Consider the following 19,012-nt stretch of genomic DNA (forward strand, 5'->3'; position numbering starts at 1 on the left):
TTCCCTGAAAAATACAAAATAAGACATCTTACTTTGTCTTGTTGTCATATACTTATGGATTTCTGTTGCAAAATACAACTTCTTACCCACCCAAACTGTAATTTGAGGAAATCACGGGATAGCAAGTATAGCTTCGGTCTGCATAGAGCTAGGTCTTTTATATTATATTATCTTTGCGACTGCCAGATGTATTTCTTTAAGGATTTTGAGTATTGGTTGGCCATCGAAAGAACAATGTCTTAGATGTGGGATTAGGATTAAAAACGCTATTTACATATTAACTTAACAACGTTCAGTCTTTCTTGTCGTCTGGTCATGTTCAGAAATAAACGTTTTGGTTTTGTTTTTCTGGTTAATTTTACTGTGATTAAAATTTTCAACACTATATTTCTCACAGGGTAAGATTTTTGCACTACTTGCATGAACTTGTTTTTAAATTTCTTTATTAATATGATTTATACAAATGTTCAACAACTTAAGTGTTCCTCTATAAAGAATATGAACGTAATGACATGTTCTTTACTTAATTATAATTAAAAATAAAATATTAAATAGGTGGTCATATTTTATATTATCAGATTATAAAATTACATACATTGCGTATTATGATAAAATTATTTTGCTACTTACATATGTAGGTATATATTATTTTCTAATATAATTTAAATAATTAATTAATTTATACAACCCATGTAGTTAGGGTTTAATAGATTACTGATTTTAACTTGCTATTCATACATAGAATATAAAATTTATTTCATACAAAGTAGACTCTTTCAAATTAATTAGATCAAATATGTATACTATGGAACGTTTATTTTTACAAATCAGATTATTAAAATGTTTAAAAAGATTTTGACACTCTGAATTTTAGTGCCGCTAGTAACGAAATTTGCAATAAAACAATAAATCCGACAAGAAAACCAACATCCGTCCAATAGTTTCCTTCCGTAATATCCATCTCATTTAAAAATTTCTTTGATGATCTAAAAAAGCAAAATTCAACTGAACAATCTAGCCGTGGTCTGTCATAATCGTACACCGACAATAACAAGCCTTCAAAAGTATATCCAAAATATGAAATATAACTAAAAGGCTTCAAGTAGTAAGGGATTTCATTAAATCTCAAAAAGAAACCAGAAAATATCACAATGGGGATAGTTATTGCTGGCAGTAAAAATACTCCTATCTGAAAATACGCATTAGTTCAGTAAACACATTCATATGTACATATGTATAATAATTGTATTCAATGATTAACTAACCTGAACACTAAACATTACCCCTGTAATAAGACCCACTATTTGAGCTATTATTGTAAATAAAATACAAATACTCCAAAACATTGCCAGTCGGAAGCATTCCATTGGTTGATTCGACATATAATATGCGGTGAATACAATAATAGTTGGACAAAGTAACTGAAAATAGTTTCAAACCACATTTAATACATTCCAGTGTAAAAAAAGGTTTTCACAATGCTTGTGATTTGTATATTTATGATACCTGTAAAGGAAAATCGACTATTAATTTCGAGGCGATATAAGCATAAACAGAATACCAGTGATTTTGTTGTTCCCTTTCAAACACAGCCGCTTCTAGTGGAACTATAAAAACGCAGTAAGATTAATCAATTGCTAATATTTATATCTATATATGTCAAAAAGAAGAAGAACAATTAGAAACTTACATGTTAGTACAGTTAGCATGCCATTTGCGAAAAACATAAACATGATCAGAAAGAACATCAATGATGCGTTGCTCATTATTTTTGACGCATCATTTCCTATATTATAGTATATCGTCCCGAGTACTAATCCAATGGCTAAGTGAGTCAAAATTCTTATTCTCGTCAATAACTGAATCAATAAAATGCATATTTTCAAAATGTATCATGTTTATATTGACATACATACATATGTATGTATATAGTTACTATTTCATAGTGTAGAAAGTTGTCAAGATAAATCATAAATAATCAGTGAATATGTAACTTAAATTTATTATTTTTATTCATAAATAGCAACATAAAAATCATTCAAATCATTAATAACTAAAAAATAATCAAATCCTTAAAAGGGTTCAAAGTAAAATTCTCTGTTTTTAAGTTTTAAGTTTAAGAAAAACATTTATAAGTTTAAGAATAAATAAGAAAAAATCAAGACAGGTCGTAAATCTGTCATGGTAATACATCCTTAGGAATCAGTAGCGCATGAATACATATTAGGGTAAAAATATTTATAACTTACAATATCACGAAACGCACAAAGTAAAGATCGTTTCAACAAAACCCGAAATTGTTTAAAATGAGAAGCAGCATAAGTTTTTTTGTTTGGTTTTTGAAATGCTTCACTACGTAATATTCCTGTATCATTCTGATAATCCAATGGCACTATATGACATGACAGAGGTGCTACAAATATAAAATATCCATCAATTCATGCATTGATATTGAGATTTTAATATTAAAACTGATATATTTTTACCTATATTTTCTATTGTGTTTGATATCAATGATTCCAGCTCTTGATTTATTTTTTCAGATTTTAGCATAGAGTTTCTTTTTATTTCCCGACTAGCAATTTCAAGTGCTGAAATTTGATAATATTTTTAAAATTAATCTTCAATCTATACGTACATATACATATGTACATATGAATAATGCGTTTTTTGTAGAAAAAATGGTGTTGGAAATCGCATCGAGGCAAGTATTTTATTTATTCCAATATCTTCAGTACAGCATTGAACAGACTACAATAGATTTTTTGTTGTTTATGTTCATTGATTCATTACTTATCAATTTAATTTAATTATTGGAATGAATGATTTCTCCACTAGACAAAAAACTCACAGTATGTATAAAATATTACCAAAATCGGCTCTGTTGTAATATTGCGGACAAATATATCCGGCAGATTCAAAAACTCCAACCATCTCATTTATAGGCCCTCCATATATAATATTTCCATCGGAAACAACCAGTACATCATCGAACATATTAAATAACCTGGATGAAGGTTGATGTATAACACAAATGATTGTGTGGCCATTTCTGGCTAATGTTTGTAAGTGTGACACCACTTGACATGAAGATACGCTATCTAATCCACTGAAAGAGAATACTTTATATTAAAATTTTAAATTAAAAAGAAAATTAATACACATATTGGTAATATTACCTTGTAGGTTCATCAAAAAACATTATGGGAGGATTTGTAACCAATTCGACGCCTATAGATAAACGTTTCAATTCACCACCAGATAAGTTACCAGCTCTAGTAGTCATGGCTTTTTGAAGACCTAACAATTCTGCTATTTCAGAAATCTGAAATTATTCATAAGATGTATTTTTTTTACATATACCTACTGGAAATTTGCGACAACGGTGTCAAATTACAAAATTTTTGGGAGCATTCTGAAATTCTTAACGTTTATTTGTTAAGTATGCAGTCATATTGTAATATTTGTCATTTTAATTGATATATTCGAGAGAATGAAGGCTCAGAAATATGGTCATGTTTTTCTTTTGTGCGCGATAAATCTCCCCCCACCCAATATGTTGTTTTTTTTTTTTGAAAATCTAAACATGCACAACAGTCTCTCTTAAGCTTTTTAAAATAAATTTTCGTTAGAAAATTTATCACATATTTTTGACGTCTTTTCCTTTGCGGCGCCTGCGTACATCGCACACTTCTCACACGTCACGAATCAGCCCTCTTTAAGATTTCCACCAGAAAACCTTACGACATTATTGTACGAAATTGTAATATATGACTATGTTGTCGCAAATTTGATGATGGGATTTTCCCAATTAGAAAAATATATTTTACTTTTTCTGATATTTCATCTCTATTTAAAGACTTTTTAACTTTAAGTTCTGTTGCTATGGTTAAAGTTTCTTCAGTGGTCAAAGATGGAAGCATGGCAGACTCTTGTCCAATATACGACGATTGCCACTGAAATTCATTTGGGTTTATTTCATGTCCGTTTATTGATATTTGACCGGACACATTTTTTTTCCTGTAATATATGTATTTTAGGTTGAAATAAAATAATTGTAATAAAAATAGGGTTCGGTGATTACTAGTCAAATGTGAACCGGTAATAGGAAAACCGGTCGCTTTAGATCGGTCACACGTGATCACCCGTCACACTAAAACTGGTCACGAGAAAACTGGTCACACCCTAAAATCGGTCAACCAATTTTCCAGTGACCGATTTTAGGGTGTGACCAGTTTTCTCGTGGCCAGTTTTAGGGTGTGACAGTTTTCTCGTGACTAGTTTTAGTGTGACGGGTGACACGTGTGACCGATCTAGAGCAACCGGTTGTCCTGTGACTGGTTCACACATGACTAGTAGTCCGTTTACCAAAAATAGGTACATGTAAATATTGATAGACCAACTTGATACCAGCTAAAATTTTAAGAAGTGAAGTCTTTCCCGCGCCAGAAGGACCTAAAATAGCTGTAAGTCTTCCAGCATTGAATGATCCTGATACATTGTCCAAAATGATTTTTTCTTCATTTTCTGAAAAAATATATAAAACTAAATAATAGTTTTTTTATTAAATTTTATCTTTATTATTAATTGTATGTATACGTTATTTACAATCTGATTGTAATAAATTTAAAAGAGAATTACATAAAATATTTATGATCTAAAACCGGGCTGTTCAAATTGCGGCCCACGAGGTATTAGCTGATTTTGTAATTTTCTCGCGCGAAAAAATTAAATAATAATACTCAGTAATATTTACTTTTTTTACAAGCCACTTTGTATTGAATGTTCTTAAAAATCAAGTTTATTGGCTCATGATTGAAATTCCTCAGATGTGTTCCCGTAAAGCTTTCCGTTTCCATATCCATTGCACTGCCTCACAATTTTTCCAAAATCTATGAAAAAAATGTTTTCAATTATATGACATTATATTAATTATTGTAAGATTCCTAAATTAAATATGAAATTTGTATTTCTGTAATATAATAATAGCATTCACATTATATGTAAAAAAAAATGGTATACTTAATTAAGGGATGGAGTCTCATTAGGGCAAGAAAGTTTTTGGCGTTATGGTAATTGTTAACTTCATAGAAAAACCTTTTTTGCTCTCATGCTTTCAATGGAATGAGTATTGTATTTTGAGATTGAGTATCTGTTCAATAGATATAAATTGTATCATATAATATACATTTCAGCAGTGCTAATTAAACTCTTTATACCGCAGACTAATAAATACCATTTGGTATTACTTTTTGATATTATTTCAAAATACTTTAAGTTTTTTTACAAGCCTATTCTATATTTTTTTTAAGAAATTTTAAAATATTTTTAGGTACGTAACATTTAGAGATTTTCATGAAGGGGTTTTGTATAGGTATATACATATACATATATGTATTTACTATAGAGACGATATATGTACCAAAAGGGGTATATGGACAATGTACTATTATTTTTTTAGAAAATGAAAATTATGTAGGAACTGATGTGTACTTATGAACTATTTTTGTATGATTTCTCATTTGCTGGAAAATAATAATCAAATCGTTCAGCCAAATTTGTCAAATATGTATGTATGTACATACATACATATTTAGTTACTGATGACTAAAGCCCGGATAACCAGCGTGCCGTTCATTGTTCAAATGTTGTAAATGCATTGTTAAAGGTTTGCCGAACCTTTTTTACAAAGCATTTACAACAATTGAACAATGAGCGGCGCGTTTTGGGTCCGTACTCTACTGATGAAGTGATGACTAGAGGTAGGACCGGAAGCGTGCCGTTTTTTGTTTATTGTTCGTTGTGCATTGTTCATTTTTATGATGAACCTTTGTTAAAGGTTCGCCGAACCTTTTTTTATTGCACTCTAGCTTTGTGAATAGACCCAAAACGCCGTGTTTCCTGGAAAAAGCACGCTCTCTATCCGCCCTTTAGTGATGACATCGCACAGTATTAATGTACTAGTGTTGTGCCCGATGAAATATCATCGCATGGGTGTTGGCATATTAAGTTATTAAATTTAAAAAAATTTAAAAGAAACGTGTCGGTCCTGTGTTCGATCCGCACGCGGTCGAATTTTTTCCAAATACCTTTTAAATATATTTAATTTAATGTTTATATTTAATTGTTTAATATGAAAAAAATGGTAAAAACTACCTTCCTACCTACATATAAATAATATAAAACACCAAATAGAAAAATTAATTAATTAATGAATCAATTAAATAAATTTTCAATAGGTGGCGGTAAATGCTCAGGGACTCAGCGCCGTCTATTTGTCTAGAGGAAATATTGGTAGCAAACAGTATATATAGAAGTTTTTTCTTTTTTTATTACATTGTATACGTTTTGTTGGCAGTGGTTTAGCTGTGACGTACATATGTATGTCGAATCGAAACGACTATTATAGTACGGTGAACGTTATTTCAGATACACAGGCAGACAGACAGATATACAGACTAGCGATATATAAGCTAAGCTCTATATACATAAGTTCTAAGTTTTCTTCGTAAATAAGCCAAACCATAAAATATGGTATATTTATTTTACACACATTTTCCACGTAGATTTGATAATTGGGTACGTTGTGATTTAGAAATTAGAATTGACTTTTATTTTCATATGTTATCTACATATTTGCATAAGTAAGTTATTGATGTTAGTAAATAGTCTTCACATTCCTTACCATGCAAATACTATATATAATAATTACACTTGCAAAAACAAATTTCATGAAATACAATCATATTTATATGGTGGTACAATTTAGCGCTATGTACTACCAAAGTGGTACGTGAGTGAAAAACTGTTAGGAGCCGCTGTGCTAAACCACTACAATCTGCAAATATTTATCGATCATTTTGAGGAACTTCTTTTGAGTGATTAGATTGGGTTTACTATTTAAGTTTAAAAGCCACTACATTATTAATTATCAATATAATATATAATAAAATAAAATTTATAATATTATCTTATTATTAATTGAATTATCATTATAAATTATCTACAAATATATGGATATAGACAAAAATGTATTTTATCTAATCTAATGGCATTCAATAGAAACTCTCTTTAACAATTGTCTGTCATGAATACTAAAATTTCATGTGAATGGTGTGTTATAAAAAATACTATATGACCTTAGGTGTAAGTAGACTAAGCAAACACGGATTTTGTTGGATAAATATTATGATACCGGTAATGTCCGTGTTTGAGGATGAGTAAATTTAGAATAGTGGTCGAGAATATTTTCAGGCTAAGAGCCAATTTGAGAAAATTTCAAGAAACTATGGGGAGCAACAACTTATTTTGTTTTAGAATCACACAATGCATCGTGCAGATCAGTTGAAAATCGAAGAATCTCCAACATACAGTGTACTCTCGATTATCCGGGTGCAGGTTATCCGGTTTGTGGATTATCCGAGCTTGAAATGAATTCTTTTTTTTTATATGTATTTAATTATTTTTGATTAAATTATAATGTTTTGTAAACATGCAATATTTTTACATCTTCTCGACAAAAATGGAGAAGGTCTACGTAGTAAACTACGTAAAAAACAAAAAAATTACGTTAATTGAAAGATTCGAAAATGGGGAAAGTACAACAAAGCTTGTTGAAGAATGTGGAATATTAAACTGTTCGAGATATAGAAAAACAAGAAGTTTGAGATGTTCACAAGAGATTGTGATAGCATTGCATGTCCTTCGAAACGAAAGAGTATGAAAATGGTAGCATACGAAAATTAAGATTCAGAATTAGAAAAGCAAAAAAAAAATAAAGCATATAAGATGACTGAAATAAAAAATCTTCCTGCTGATGACTACAGCCAAAAAAAGGAGCATGGATGGATTAGAGAAATCTACGAAGTTTGGTAACTTTTTACTTTTACATTACGTTTTTTTCAGATTCAAAATAAAAATGGTTGAAAATCCCTGAAAATACACAAAGTCAAACGTTGAAGACGATTTTGTTAATCACAGATGAGGAAAAAGATCTTTACTCATTGTGATTATATATGTATTAGCTTGGCGTGATGTTTTTTGTAATGATTCACCGTTGTGGCGTCGTACCACATGTCCAATAAAATCAAGGGTCAATCAGCTACTGACAATAATCATTCTTTCAATGAACATACAATTATAATATTATTAATGAAATATACATACATATATAGTCACATTTATGTAATTAATAAAATAAAACTGGAAAATGTACACAAGCGTTTATATTAAAGGAAGGACAAAGAGTATTGAACGAACCGCATTATTGGGGAGGAGCACTGTAGGGGGGCGGGGAATGGATGTACAATATATGTAAGTATTTCCCTCAAAAACTGATGATTTACTTGAATGCTATATTTGTGACGAATGAGTCCAAATTTAATAATTACTACTTCTAAATTTCTGCCAAATTGTACAAAATAGTATAAAGGTATGTATTTGTAAGTATGTAAGTACATATAGACAACGAACAGCTTTTTATAATATACTAGTAGCCTGTGCGCACATAATTGTGCATTTGGTAAAATATCGCAATTCGTATCAACGGAATTACTAATTTAATATTATATTTAGTTATTTTTTAAGAAAAAATATTTTGTTTTTGTCGGCCACTCGTGTGAACGAATATGCCGCGTCTCTTTCCACGATATACGATTCCAAGGGGAGAAAGAGAGACGGAGCGTGTTAGCGAACATCAATACACACTTTACACGCACTTTACACGCACGAACGCACGCGCGCTCTGGGTCCGCTGTTTAATTATTATATACGATAGCAACGTGACCTTGACTTTTCGTTGACTAACGTTGATTATTTCTTTATCATTTTAACCCAAAAATTTTACTCGGTTTTAAACAAAAACAAAAATACTGTGTCAAGGATGCTATTTATTTGACCTTTTTTTTTTTGTTGTTTTATGAGATTTTATCAGTTCTTTCTTTTGGAATATTGCAAAAAACTCAACCTGAATATCAAAATCGGAGAAAAAATAAACGTATGTACATACAGACCCACGACTGGAAGTTCTTACCACTAGCGTAAAACTCGTCTTTTGTCGATTTTGTTAAATTTTAGAACAGGAAATGAAACAAAACTTTTTATTATACACGCATAATATATTCATCAATAATATTTACAAAAAAAACTGTAATTAACTTAATATTTATTTGTCCCTCCCCTATTTGTTATAACAGCCCGAATTGATCTCTATGCATGACTGTATTGTTTTTTTGATTTTTGAATTATTTTTCCATGTATTTATTATTTTTTCTTTTAAATTATCTAACGTAGTATTAGGGCTGTTATAAAAAATACTTTTTAATACCCCCAACAATTTTCAATCGGATTTAAATCCGGTGAATTACCTGGCCATAACAAAATTCGAATATTTTTTGTGGTCAGGTAGTTGTTAATTGTTTTGGCCGTGTGACATCTTGCATAAAAATGTAATTATGTGCATCCATCCCTTCTGATTCAAAATAAGGCAAAAATAAGTTCAACAAAATTTTTTTGTATTGATCCTGCCCCAATGTACGGGTCTAGCCCCTTATGAATTCAGCCCCTTTTTCCGCTAATAACGGACCACACCATACAGATGCATTATATTTTGTTGTTTGAATGGTGCATTCGTCGCTCAGCTTCTCGGAAGGTCGTCTTCTGATGTATTGGACAACATCTGTCATTGTCCTTAGAATTGTTTCGTTAGAGAAACAAACCTAAAATGAATGAAAAATTAGTACATAGGAGGTTATCAAGTATTTTTTAGTTTAATATTAATATTTAAACAATACCTTTTTCCAATTATCAACAGTCCATTGCTGATGTTCCTGAGCTTTTTTTTCATCGTTGGTGTCAATTTTGGCTTTTTTATGGGAGTGTGGCTCTTGACGTTAACTTCACGAAATCTACGTTGCATCGTTCTTGTGGAAATATCGATACCCTCTTGGTTCAGAATAGCTTGAATGCCTTTATTAGGCACCTTACGGTTCTCCAAAGCTATGGTGATGATTTTTCGATCCGTTCGCGGTGTGGTTTTTCGTTTTCTCCCACATTTGTCGTATAATGTAGCAGTTGGAGAATCTCCCGATTGCACCAATTGTGCAATATGGGCTACTGTAGGGTGAGAAAGATGATTTTTTTTTGCAATTTGTCTGTAACTATATGTCTTTTCACTAATAAGCGTTGCAATGACCACTTTGACATCTTCTGAAATGGTTTTTTTTTGAAGCCATTTCAAAAAAAAAGTTTTTGATTAAAAAATCAAAAAATATATTAAAGCGAACGTAAAAACACAATAAATTATACACAATAATATTAATTTACAACTTATATTTAAAATATTTAAAAATAATTAAAACTTAAGTCTATTTTTAAGTCAATAATTGTTAATTTACGCAGCGTGTTAACAGGGCGAAACTTGACCGTGAACTGATTTTTTGTTTCTTTCATCCCCAGTTTCAAAATTTTCGGTTTTTTTCACCACCACATGTGGGTTGCTATTCAATCTATCTACCAGTGTTAAAATAAATACGTGTTTCCCACATGTTTGTCAAATTTGTCACAAGTTTCGCAAATTACGCCACAGTACAGCAGTACTGTACCGTGAAATCTCGAAATGAAGTTAAATTATATATTTGTAATATTTGTATAAATTAAATGGAAAAAAATAACGTCTTTAATATTTTCTATTATATTATATTTATTTATATTATATTTTCTATTATATTATATTTATTTATATTATATTTTCTATTATATTATGTTTACTTATATTAAATTTTCTATTATAAGATGTCTTTAATATTTTCTGACAAGATCTGTTTGTTAAATTATCATTTTAAAACAAGCTTTTTGAGTCAGGCAAGGGCTATCGAAACGGCGAAAATTTCACCCGTATTTGGAAACTCTCAACATTTCAACTATGATTTTTGATAAACGTGAAATACATAAATATTGCAAGCATTGTGTCATTGACTGATTGTCAAAGGATTATTTCAAGACAAAGATAAGTGAAAGTAAAACAATAGCGTATTCTTAAATCTCAATATTTTTCTGGGTTATCTGGATGTTGATAGTTAATTTTATAATTTATTATTTTTGAATCCACTTGTGCTATGATGCGGTCGAAATAAATGTATCTATTGATCATAGATAAATTTATGATAAATTAGACAAGATTTGAAGTGACAACCTATCGAACATTATCGGTGAAAAAATCCGCATGGATACCTGGATTTGAATATATTACATATATATATGTATTTAAAAACTACTTAATTTCATAATTTCATGTATTCGTTTGCGTATTTATGAAATAACAAAAAAACATTATATTACCTAAAAAATGACGTTACATGATGAAATTTTGTATAAATACGTACTAATGTGCAATATTTATTATATAATACATATGTACATATGAAAAGAAAACTCTTGCGTTGGCAATAAACGAATTTTCACGTTGTCATGATTTTAGCAATAACACTTTCATAACTAATATGCATACTTCAATAACCGGATTGATTACACTGAGCAACAAAAAATCAAGTTGTTGAGTTACCAGAGCGGAGACTAACCAATCTTTACTAACTTTGACCCACTGAATTCGAATATGTAGGGTGCAAGCGAGACAGCATGTAATCCACCTCACAGAGTACAGCGGTCGGACTACATGCCATCTCGCTTGCACCTAATACATTTCGCGTTACAACTGTATACACAACGAAAGCATTTAAATTGCAATTACCGCTTGAGTTAGTACGTTTAGATAAAAAAAGAAAAATATTGAGATAGAAAACCAATCCTTATAAACGTGGTGAAATAAAAAATTTGCCAAATAAATGAAAAATAGCACGGAAAAAAAATATATTTTTGACTTTTAAAATTCGTTAGACAATTAATTATATGTATTTTAAAGTAATGAAATATCACAATCAATAGGAAAAACATCTGACTATTGATTCTAATACTCACTTTGGGCACAGCAATACTAAATTTTGAGTTAAAGACCGCCAAAGCCAAAAAACTGTAAAAACCGCGCATTTTTTTAAACGCTCATATCTCGTAAACGATCACCAACCAACAAAAATCATTATCATATTCAAATTCAGTGGGTCAAAGTTAGTGAAGATTGTTTAGTCTCCGCTCTAGTATTTTTTTTTGTTGCTCAGTATTATTAGTTGTTGACTTCAATATATTCAAATACTTTTTAGCATGCAAAAAAAATCCAAGCATGCCTAGCCATCCCTGAGGCACACAGTCCCAAAAATCACTCCTTTGAGTGTTTTCGGTGATATTTTGTCCTTGTATTGATATAAACTTGACAGTGATTAAGAGGGCTGGACACCAGTGCCTTGTCCATACAAACGTATTACACTTCTCCCTTCCTCAATTATGGCACTAGAGAAATTATTTTTTAATATGCTATGGATATCCAGCATTGGGATGCATCTATTGTTTTATTTTTTTGATTAGTTATTTTTCATAGGAGCTAGGAGCCGCCAAACATCTATAAAATCGCCTCTTTTTTACACCCACGAAAAGAGTCCAGCGTGCTTATTTAACGGTCGCTTTAAAAAAAAAAATACGCCCATAGTTGCACAGAAAATATCTTTCTCATACCGATGATGAAATTTTTTTAAAAATTGGTCCATTTTTGGAGGAGAAAACAGGAGAACACGAAACCTCGATTTTGTCGATTTAAAATACGTATTATCTGGTCGAAGCGAAACTTTCGCATTCACTATATATATATTGATATATATTGTCGCATTCACTCAATATATACATTCACTCAGTATATACATATATCGAAGAAAGGAACGGCAACAAAATTAAGGTTTAGGGTGTACTGCCCTCTTAATAACGGTTAATCCCATATTTGAATAAATGTCGGAAAAACTTGTCGAAATAATAAGATCGTACGAATTAACAATGAAGTGGGAACTTGACCTTTCTTGACTCGAAGCCAAAAAGACGTGCCGTGCCGTTCATTTCCCCTTAAAAAGCGACAAATGAATACACTTATGTTATTATAAATCGAGTGTAACTAGAACATTAAAATAGTGTGTAAATAATTTACCAATCCAGAATGAACTATAAATTCTAGGTGAGTGCATACTAATTACTTTCGTTGCAACGTACATACATACATATGTGTATGTTTTTCAAATTCGTTTCAAGAAATTTGTGTTTCGGAGTAAATTAACAACGTTAAAATGTTATTTAAAATATCAAAACATGTTTATTTAAACCATATTTCTAGAAACACTTTTTTAAGGCGGCATAACGGCACATTGTCAATAAACTTAATGCTCCTCTTGCAAAGTTTTGCACAAGTAATTTTACACTGTTACACAAATAATAGCCTAATATTTAGGAAAGTCCCATACAAGAGGAAGACTTGATTACTACAGATCTCAAAAAAAAAAAATTGATTACTACAGATCTCAACCACAAATTACTGTGAATGCGTATTTCATTTTTTTCTTAATGGTCTATGAAATATTCCTTCTATTTTCAACGACCAGCAAATATAAATTGGCTAAAAACCACTGTCTACTTCTGAAATAGGAACTTTCAACTCGTTCAATTAAGTTAATAGAATTATGAAATTTAAACACAAAACGTGTACAATTGTTTTTATAACACCGTATAAATTTTAAATATGTATCTGTATTGTATGGATATTTGTTTACATTTTAAAAAGCGTATATATATATGTATGAATAAAACAATCCATTACAAGACCCTATAGATACGTACATACACATTATACATATGTGTATATGAAAATCAAAACCATTTGAAAAACCATTCAAGAAAATCATTTGAAATTGGCACTAGTTTTAACACTCACATTTAGATGTTGATAATCTTCATACAATTTAACAAATTAACCATTTGGTAAATACACCCAAGTCGAATTTCGTATACACAAAGCAGATGTTTACGATCGAAATATATACAGTGTGTTAAAAATAAACATTGAACACGCGACCGTCCTCTTCAAAGCGTTATTTCATACTGTTTGAATCAATTGCCATGCTCTATCGCAACTATAAAATGACGCCAGTTGAAATATTTGAACTATAATACATATAATCAGTGGCGGCTCGTGATAATTTTTAGTGGCGGGGCTGCACTGAAAAGATGTCTAAAAAATGTCACCATAATTATTCTATCATGTCATAACAGGACAAAATAAGCACAATTTTTGGCGTACGACCACTTACATGTGGATTTAAGTATTATTGAAAAAAAAACTAGCAAAATTCACCACCCATTAAAGGGGTGCGTCCAAACGCGATGAAGATTTCGAAAAATACGCTGCTACTCCAGTAAGATTGCTAAAAAAAATTCGTTCTTGCTGGTTTCGCGACGCGGATTAAAAAAAACCCCAAAACCTTTCAAAAACTTAACCCCCTAATTCGTAACGAAAAACATTAACCTGTTGACAATGCATCGATACACCGGTTGTTTCATCTGCCATAACAGCTAGATAAGTTGCTTTTTTTTATTTCAGCACTTATTTGTTCCCTACACACGTTCAAAATACAATCTAAAAGTTAATTTTAAATAGTTTTTGATGTCCCTTTAAAAACCGAAGAAGTTTGAAAATGTTTTTTTAAAGAATCGTCGAAATTTTGTGAATATTCTAGAAGCCCCCGAAAAACTCCTGGATTTTTTGAATTATCTGTTTCATCGTGTCCCCTCATTGGCATTTCAAATTTACCGCAAAATTTAACGCAATCAATAATTTTAAATAAAACATCCCGATTTTTTTTTGACGTTTTCGTTATGCTTATCTATTTCCCGCCGACAAGCTTCCCAAAATCGTGAGATTACACACATTTTTTAAGTGTTCGACACTTCACTCGTGTTTTTAAATTAATCGTTTAAATGTTTTAAGTCAATAACTCCTGTTTTCGTCCAAGATGCTTCGCCTGGCGACTCGCCTCCAAACAAAAGACACGGATAACAAAATAACGCGTTTTTTTCTGTACATCTCGTTAACCAATTGCATTTTTTATAAATATCTGGATTAAATTTTCGCGAGTAACTAAAAGATCTACTAGTTGCAGGCTGTGAAATAATTAAATTGGGCGTGAGGCAGCCTAATGCTTTTATAGCGACTTTTTCGGTAAGTTCTAGTCGCGAAAAGTGCAAATTTTGTAAATATTTTACTGAATTCTTTTGTTCTTCCATTTTTAAAAGAAAAAAATCTTAATATATTTAAATAAAAATTACGAGAAAAAGTAAACAGATTTGAAAAAAGTTTGCTGTTATCAAAATGAAAACGACTCACCGAAGATTTGATGAGGGCTCGTACGCAACCAATTAAGAGTAACGAAAACGAATGAAGCTGTGATCGTGCGATTCAACTAATCAAATGTAAGATCAAGCGCGCGAAATCTTAAACAAACTGACAGATGAATGTCGTTTAACAGTAATAATAGTAACAAGTAATATTTACTCTGTCGAAGGCCCCAATAGTTAAGTCCATCCAACTAATAAAAAAAATATCATTAATAAATAAAATATTAAATGTATTATTAAATATATATCTTAGAATTTTATAGGAGGGGCTGCAGCCCGGCAGCCCATTAGGACGAGCCGCCACTGCATATAATACTTTAATTTAATATACAATTCAATAATAATATCATACAATGTTGATAGTATGTGCATAAGTTGCATACGATGTTGATATCGGGTGAAACAAAAAAGATTTCTTGAATTTAAAACCCGATTCCAAATTCTAAATTGAACTGCAGGCAATCATAATAATATCATCAATTAATTACACGTGCCAAAAAACACGAACTGTCAGCCTCTGAAAGCCATGATCGAATTCATCAGAATACTGCATAAATATAGGATTACTCTGATCTCATTGCACACGTGTCCAAGGATGACCTCAAATACCCTCATGGAGACAAAGGAATTACTCGAGGACCATTTACATAGTTTCCATTCAAAATGCTCTAATTAGGACCCCCTCCCTGGTAACCAGTCTCAGTACTTAATTACCAGTACATCAGACGTTCTCTTTACTACTGACCATACTAATAAGATACCCACTCTTCACACACAATAAACTCTTTTTCTTCACACACAAATAACGTCTTTTTACAAGCCTCATATCATTACAATTATCCAATTACCTCTCCATTCCAGCATGCACTACTTCGTCTTCCTTGAAATATTATTAAATAGTCACCTATAAGCAGTAAGATATTTCAAAATACTTCCTCAATATTTAAATAAAAAAAAATGTTTGAATAATTTTGTCATGTGATGTGAAATTTTACGACTTTTCCACAAAAGCTGATAATTCATAAAAAAAAACCCGTATATACCAGTTGAATGACTACTCGAAAGAATCTTGTGATTCTTCGAGTATTATTCGAAAGAATCTTGTGATGAGTAAAAACAAGTATTCAAACCATAGATATATGATATACAGGTAGGCCTCGTTTTACGACGGTTCGACTTACGACGGTTCGCACTTACGACCGAAAAAAAAATTTTTTTATTAATTAATTATTTTTCAAAAGTTGATTAATAAATCTCAAGCGGATTTAGTTAGGAAGAAATTAAACATTGCAGTAGTTTTAAAATTAAGTTATGACTCATTTCTTTGGGATTCGTCACCAGTCGCAAACTCATACGGTCGTTACCGTTTGTTACATAACTGTTCGTTATTGTTTTAGGATGTTTATTTTCTCAATTTCGTGTTGATTAGTGCTCAAATTTTTATTTATAATGTGTGATAAAGAAACGGAATAATGACTGGTAAAGAAACTCCTGTGAGAAAGAGAAAGGCGATAGACTTAGAAATGAAACATGAAGTGATAAAACAATATGATAGTGGTAAAAAAGTGATGGACTTGGCAAATAATTTGAAATTGTCACATTCAACGGTCTCCACTATTTTAAAAGATAAAGAAAAAATTGGTAAAGCCGTTAAAAGGTCTTTGTCAATCAAATCTAAAATAATAAATAAAAAAAGACTCGGACCCATTCAACAAATGGAAAAATTACTAGTGATTTGGATCGATGACAAGATTGAAAAGCGAATTCCATTGCGTCTCTTAAACCTCATTATTTAAAAATTACATTTGCGCAAGGCATTGAAGCAATAGAAGAATGAAAAACTTTTCAAGAATTTTGGAAAAATTATAATATCCTTCATGCTATAAGAAATATAGATAAGGGATGGGCCCTTTAACGGCTTAAGAAGTTACTTCAGAAGGTATGTACGGAATATGGAAAAAAATCACCAATCGATTTGAACCCGTTTCTCTTTCCATAAACGAAAAAGAAAAAAAAATGTCAAGGATATTACTAACTTAATCGTACAATTTAGTGAACGACTACAATTTGACGTAGATAACGAAGACATCAACCAACTTCTTGAAAATGATTCAGAAGATCTAACCAATGCAGAATTATTAGATCTTGAAACTCAAATGGTTGCACAAGAGGATATTGATGACACATTATTCAAAAAAACTCATATGACTGTATCTCAAACTGAAGATGAAGAAATGGATTGTACTTATGTGACAAGTGATGAGGGTGTATAATTTATAATTAATAAGTACGGATGATGTAGATGTTTAATTTTTTTTTAATTTAAATATGAATTCATTTGAATAACTGTATTAATAAAAGTAAGTAAAATCACCGAAAAAAATATATAAATATATTCCTCGACTTACGACGGATTCGACGTACGACCGAGGTTCAGGAACGTATCTCCGTCGTAAGTCAAGGAATACCTGTACATAGATGCGCCCTTACGGTCATTTTTGGTCGGAGATCTTGTCACCACTTACTGAGGGGTGCGGGGGGTTTAACTAGCGGGGAAGTTGGGACAGCCCAACAGTGGTAGGCATTGGGACGCAACCAGTTTATGTACATATGTATGTACATGCACTGAAGTTTTATTTTATTTATAACTTTATTTTATTGGACACTCCGCGTGTATGTTACTATAATAAAACCATCATTAACTATTACAATATTTAAACATTAGTAACATTAACAAGAATGCATTTAATAACCCCTGTGGCAGAGGTTGTCGACCGCTGTTCCATTAATGCATAGAATCGCGCCGATATTTCATTATATGTTAAAATACTACTATAATTGAAGATTATATTAATTCTTACATATGATATGTGATGCCATCCGCCTTTTTATGTTTTCTTGAGTAATTGTAACACAATTTCACTGAACACGTTGGCATTTTCGAAAAATGTTATTCTATATCTATGACCTTCCCACTTAGAAGCTCAATAGCTACTGAGAGTTGGACCGTGCACTACTTTGTGCATGGGTTTACAGGGTAACCGGCTTACAGTGTAAGGGCGCATCTATGGTTATTCTATATCTATGATTCAAACAGAATATTTAATTTGTGCAGAGTTGAACAGCATCGAGTCAATTCAAAAGCATAGTCAACAATGGCACACCCAGGGATTAATCACGAGGAAGCTGGAAAGTGTTTACAATGTATTTTCTGATTAAGTGATTGTTAAATTTATTTAAAAACTTGTGTCAACGTTTCGTTTCATATAATAAATCCCTTCAATTGCTTTGATCATGGTTTATCGGAATAATTTCTAGGGTTTTTCTATTTTTTTTCCAACTTGAACGATTTTAGTAAGATCGACTTTTCTTGTCAGCGTATAAAATTATTAAGTTGAACTGATTACGTGCAATTATATTCTAAAAAAAAATATCTTAGATTCGAACAGTTAAACGAATATTGAAAGACGTGAGGTTTTTTGTATTTTGTAAACAATCTACCGGAAAGAGCCGATCTTCAAATTAAGCTTACTCTGAATTCAAAATCTGTTATTAGTAATGAACTTTACGACGAACTAAAGCCTTTCTTTCAAATAAAGTTCAAATAAAATTTTTGAAATAAAAAAAATTGTCCGAGGGCGCCATAGGGTGGCACTGGCGGCCAGGATTCTTTAATGCACAAAAAATGGTTCAC

The 19,012-nt window shown here is 31.1% G+C and overlaps 1 protein-coding gene across 2 annotated transcripts; it reads right to left on the minus strand.

Annotated features, from left to right (window-relative positions):
* Nucleotides 1–554: 554 nt before the first annotated feature.
* LOC143910499 (ATP-binding cassette sub-family G member 1-like) lies at nt 555–14,027 on the minus strand. Of its 2 annotated transcripts, none has more exons than XM_077428999.1 (12): nt 13,859–14,027; nt 4,757–4,892; nt 4,404–4,527; nt 3,831–4,020; nt 3,180–3,325; nt 2,871–3,109; nt 2,487–2,591; nt 2,250–2,413; nt 1,691–1,859; nt 1,507–1,607; nt 1,266–1,421; nt 555–1,189 (listed from the first exon to the last, which is right to left on the minus strand). In XM_077428999.1, the coding sequence occupies exons 2-12, from the start codon at nt 4,863–4,865 to the stop codon at nt 845–847; spliced, it is 1,848 nt and encodes a 615-aa protein (XP_077285125.1). In that variant the 5' UTR covers nt 4,866–4,892; nt 13,859–14,027; the 3' UTR covers nt 555–844. The 2 variants fall into 2 exon arrangements, with proteins under 2 accessions (XP_077285125.1, XP_077285126.1); XM_077429000.1 differs by having other exon boundaries at nt 13,900–14,006.
* Nucleotides 14,028–19,012: the final 4,985 nt, after the last annotated feature.

This window comes from Arctopsyche grandis, chromosome 4 (assembly GCF_051622035.1).
Source record: "Arctopsyche grandis isolate Sample6627 chromosome 4, ASM5162203v2, whole genome shotgun sequence".
NCBI lineage: Eukaryota > Metazoa > Arthropoda > Insecta > Trichoptera > Hydropsychidae > Arctopsyche > Arctopsyche grandis.

Excerpts from the sequence above, each read along its gene's own strand:
- LOC143910499 (XM_077428999.1), bottom strand. The coding sequence starts at position 4,865 with ATGGATATGGAAACGGAAAGCTTTACGGGAACACATCTGAGGAATTTC. Across the intron at positions 4,021-4,403 it reads AAAATTTTAGCTGGTATCAA|GAAAAAAAATGTGTCCGGTC; the intron begins GTTGGTCTATCA and ends CATATATTACAG. Across the intron at positions 3,110-3,179 it reads TTTTTTGATGAACCTACAAG|TGGATTAGATAGCGTATCTT; the intron begins GTAATATTACCA and ends ATTCTCTTTCAG.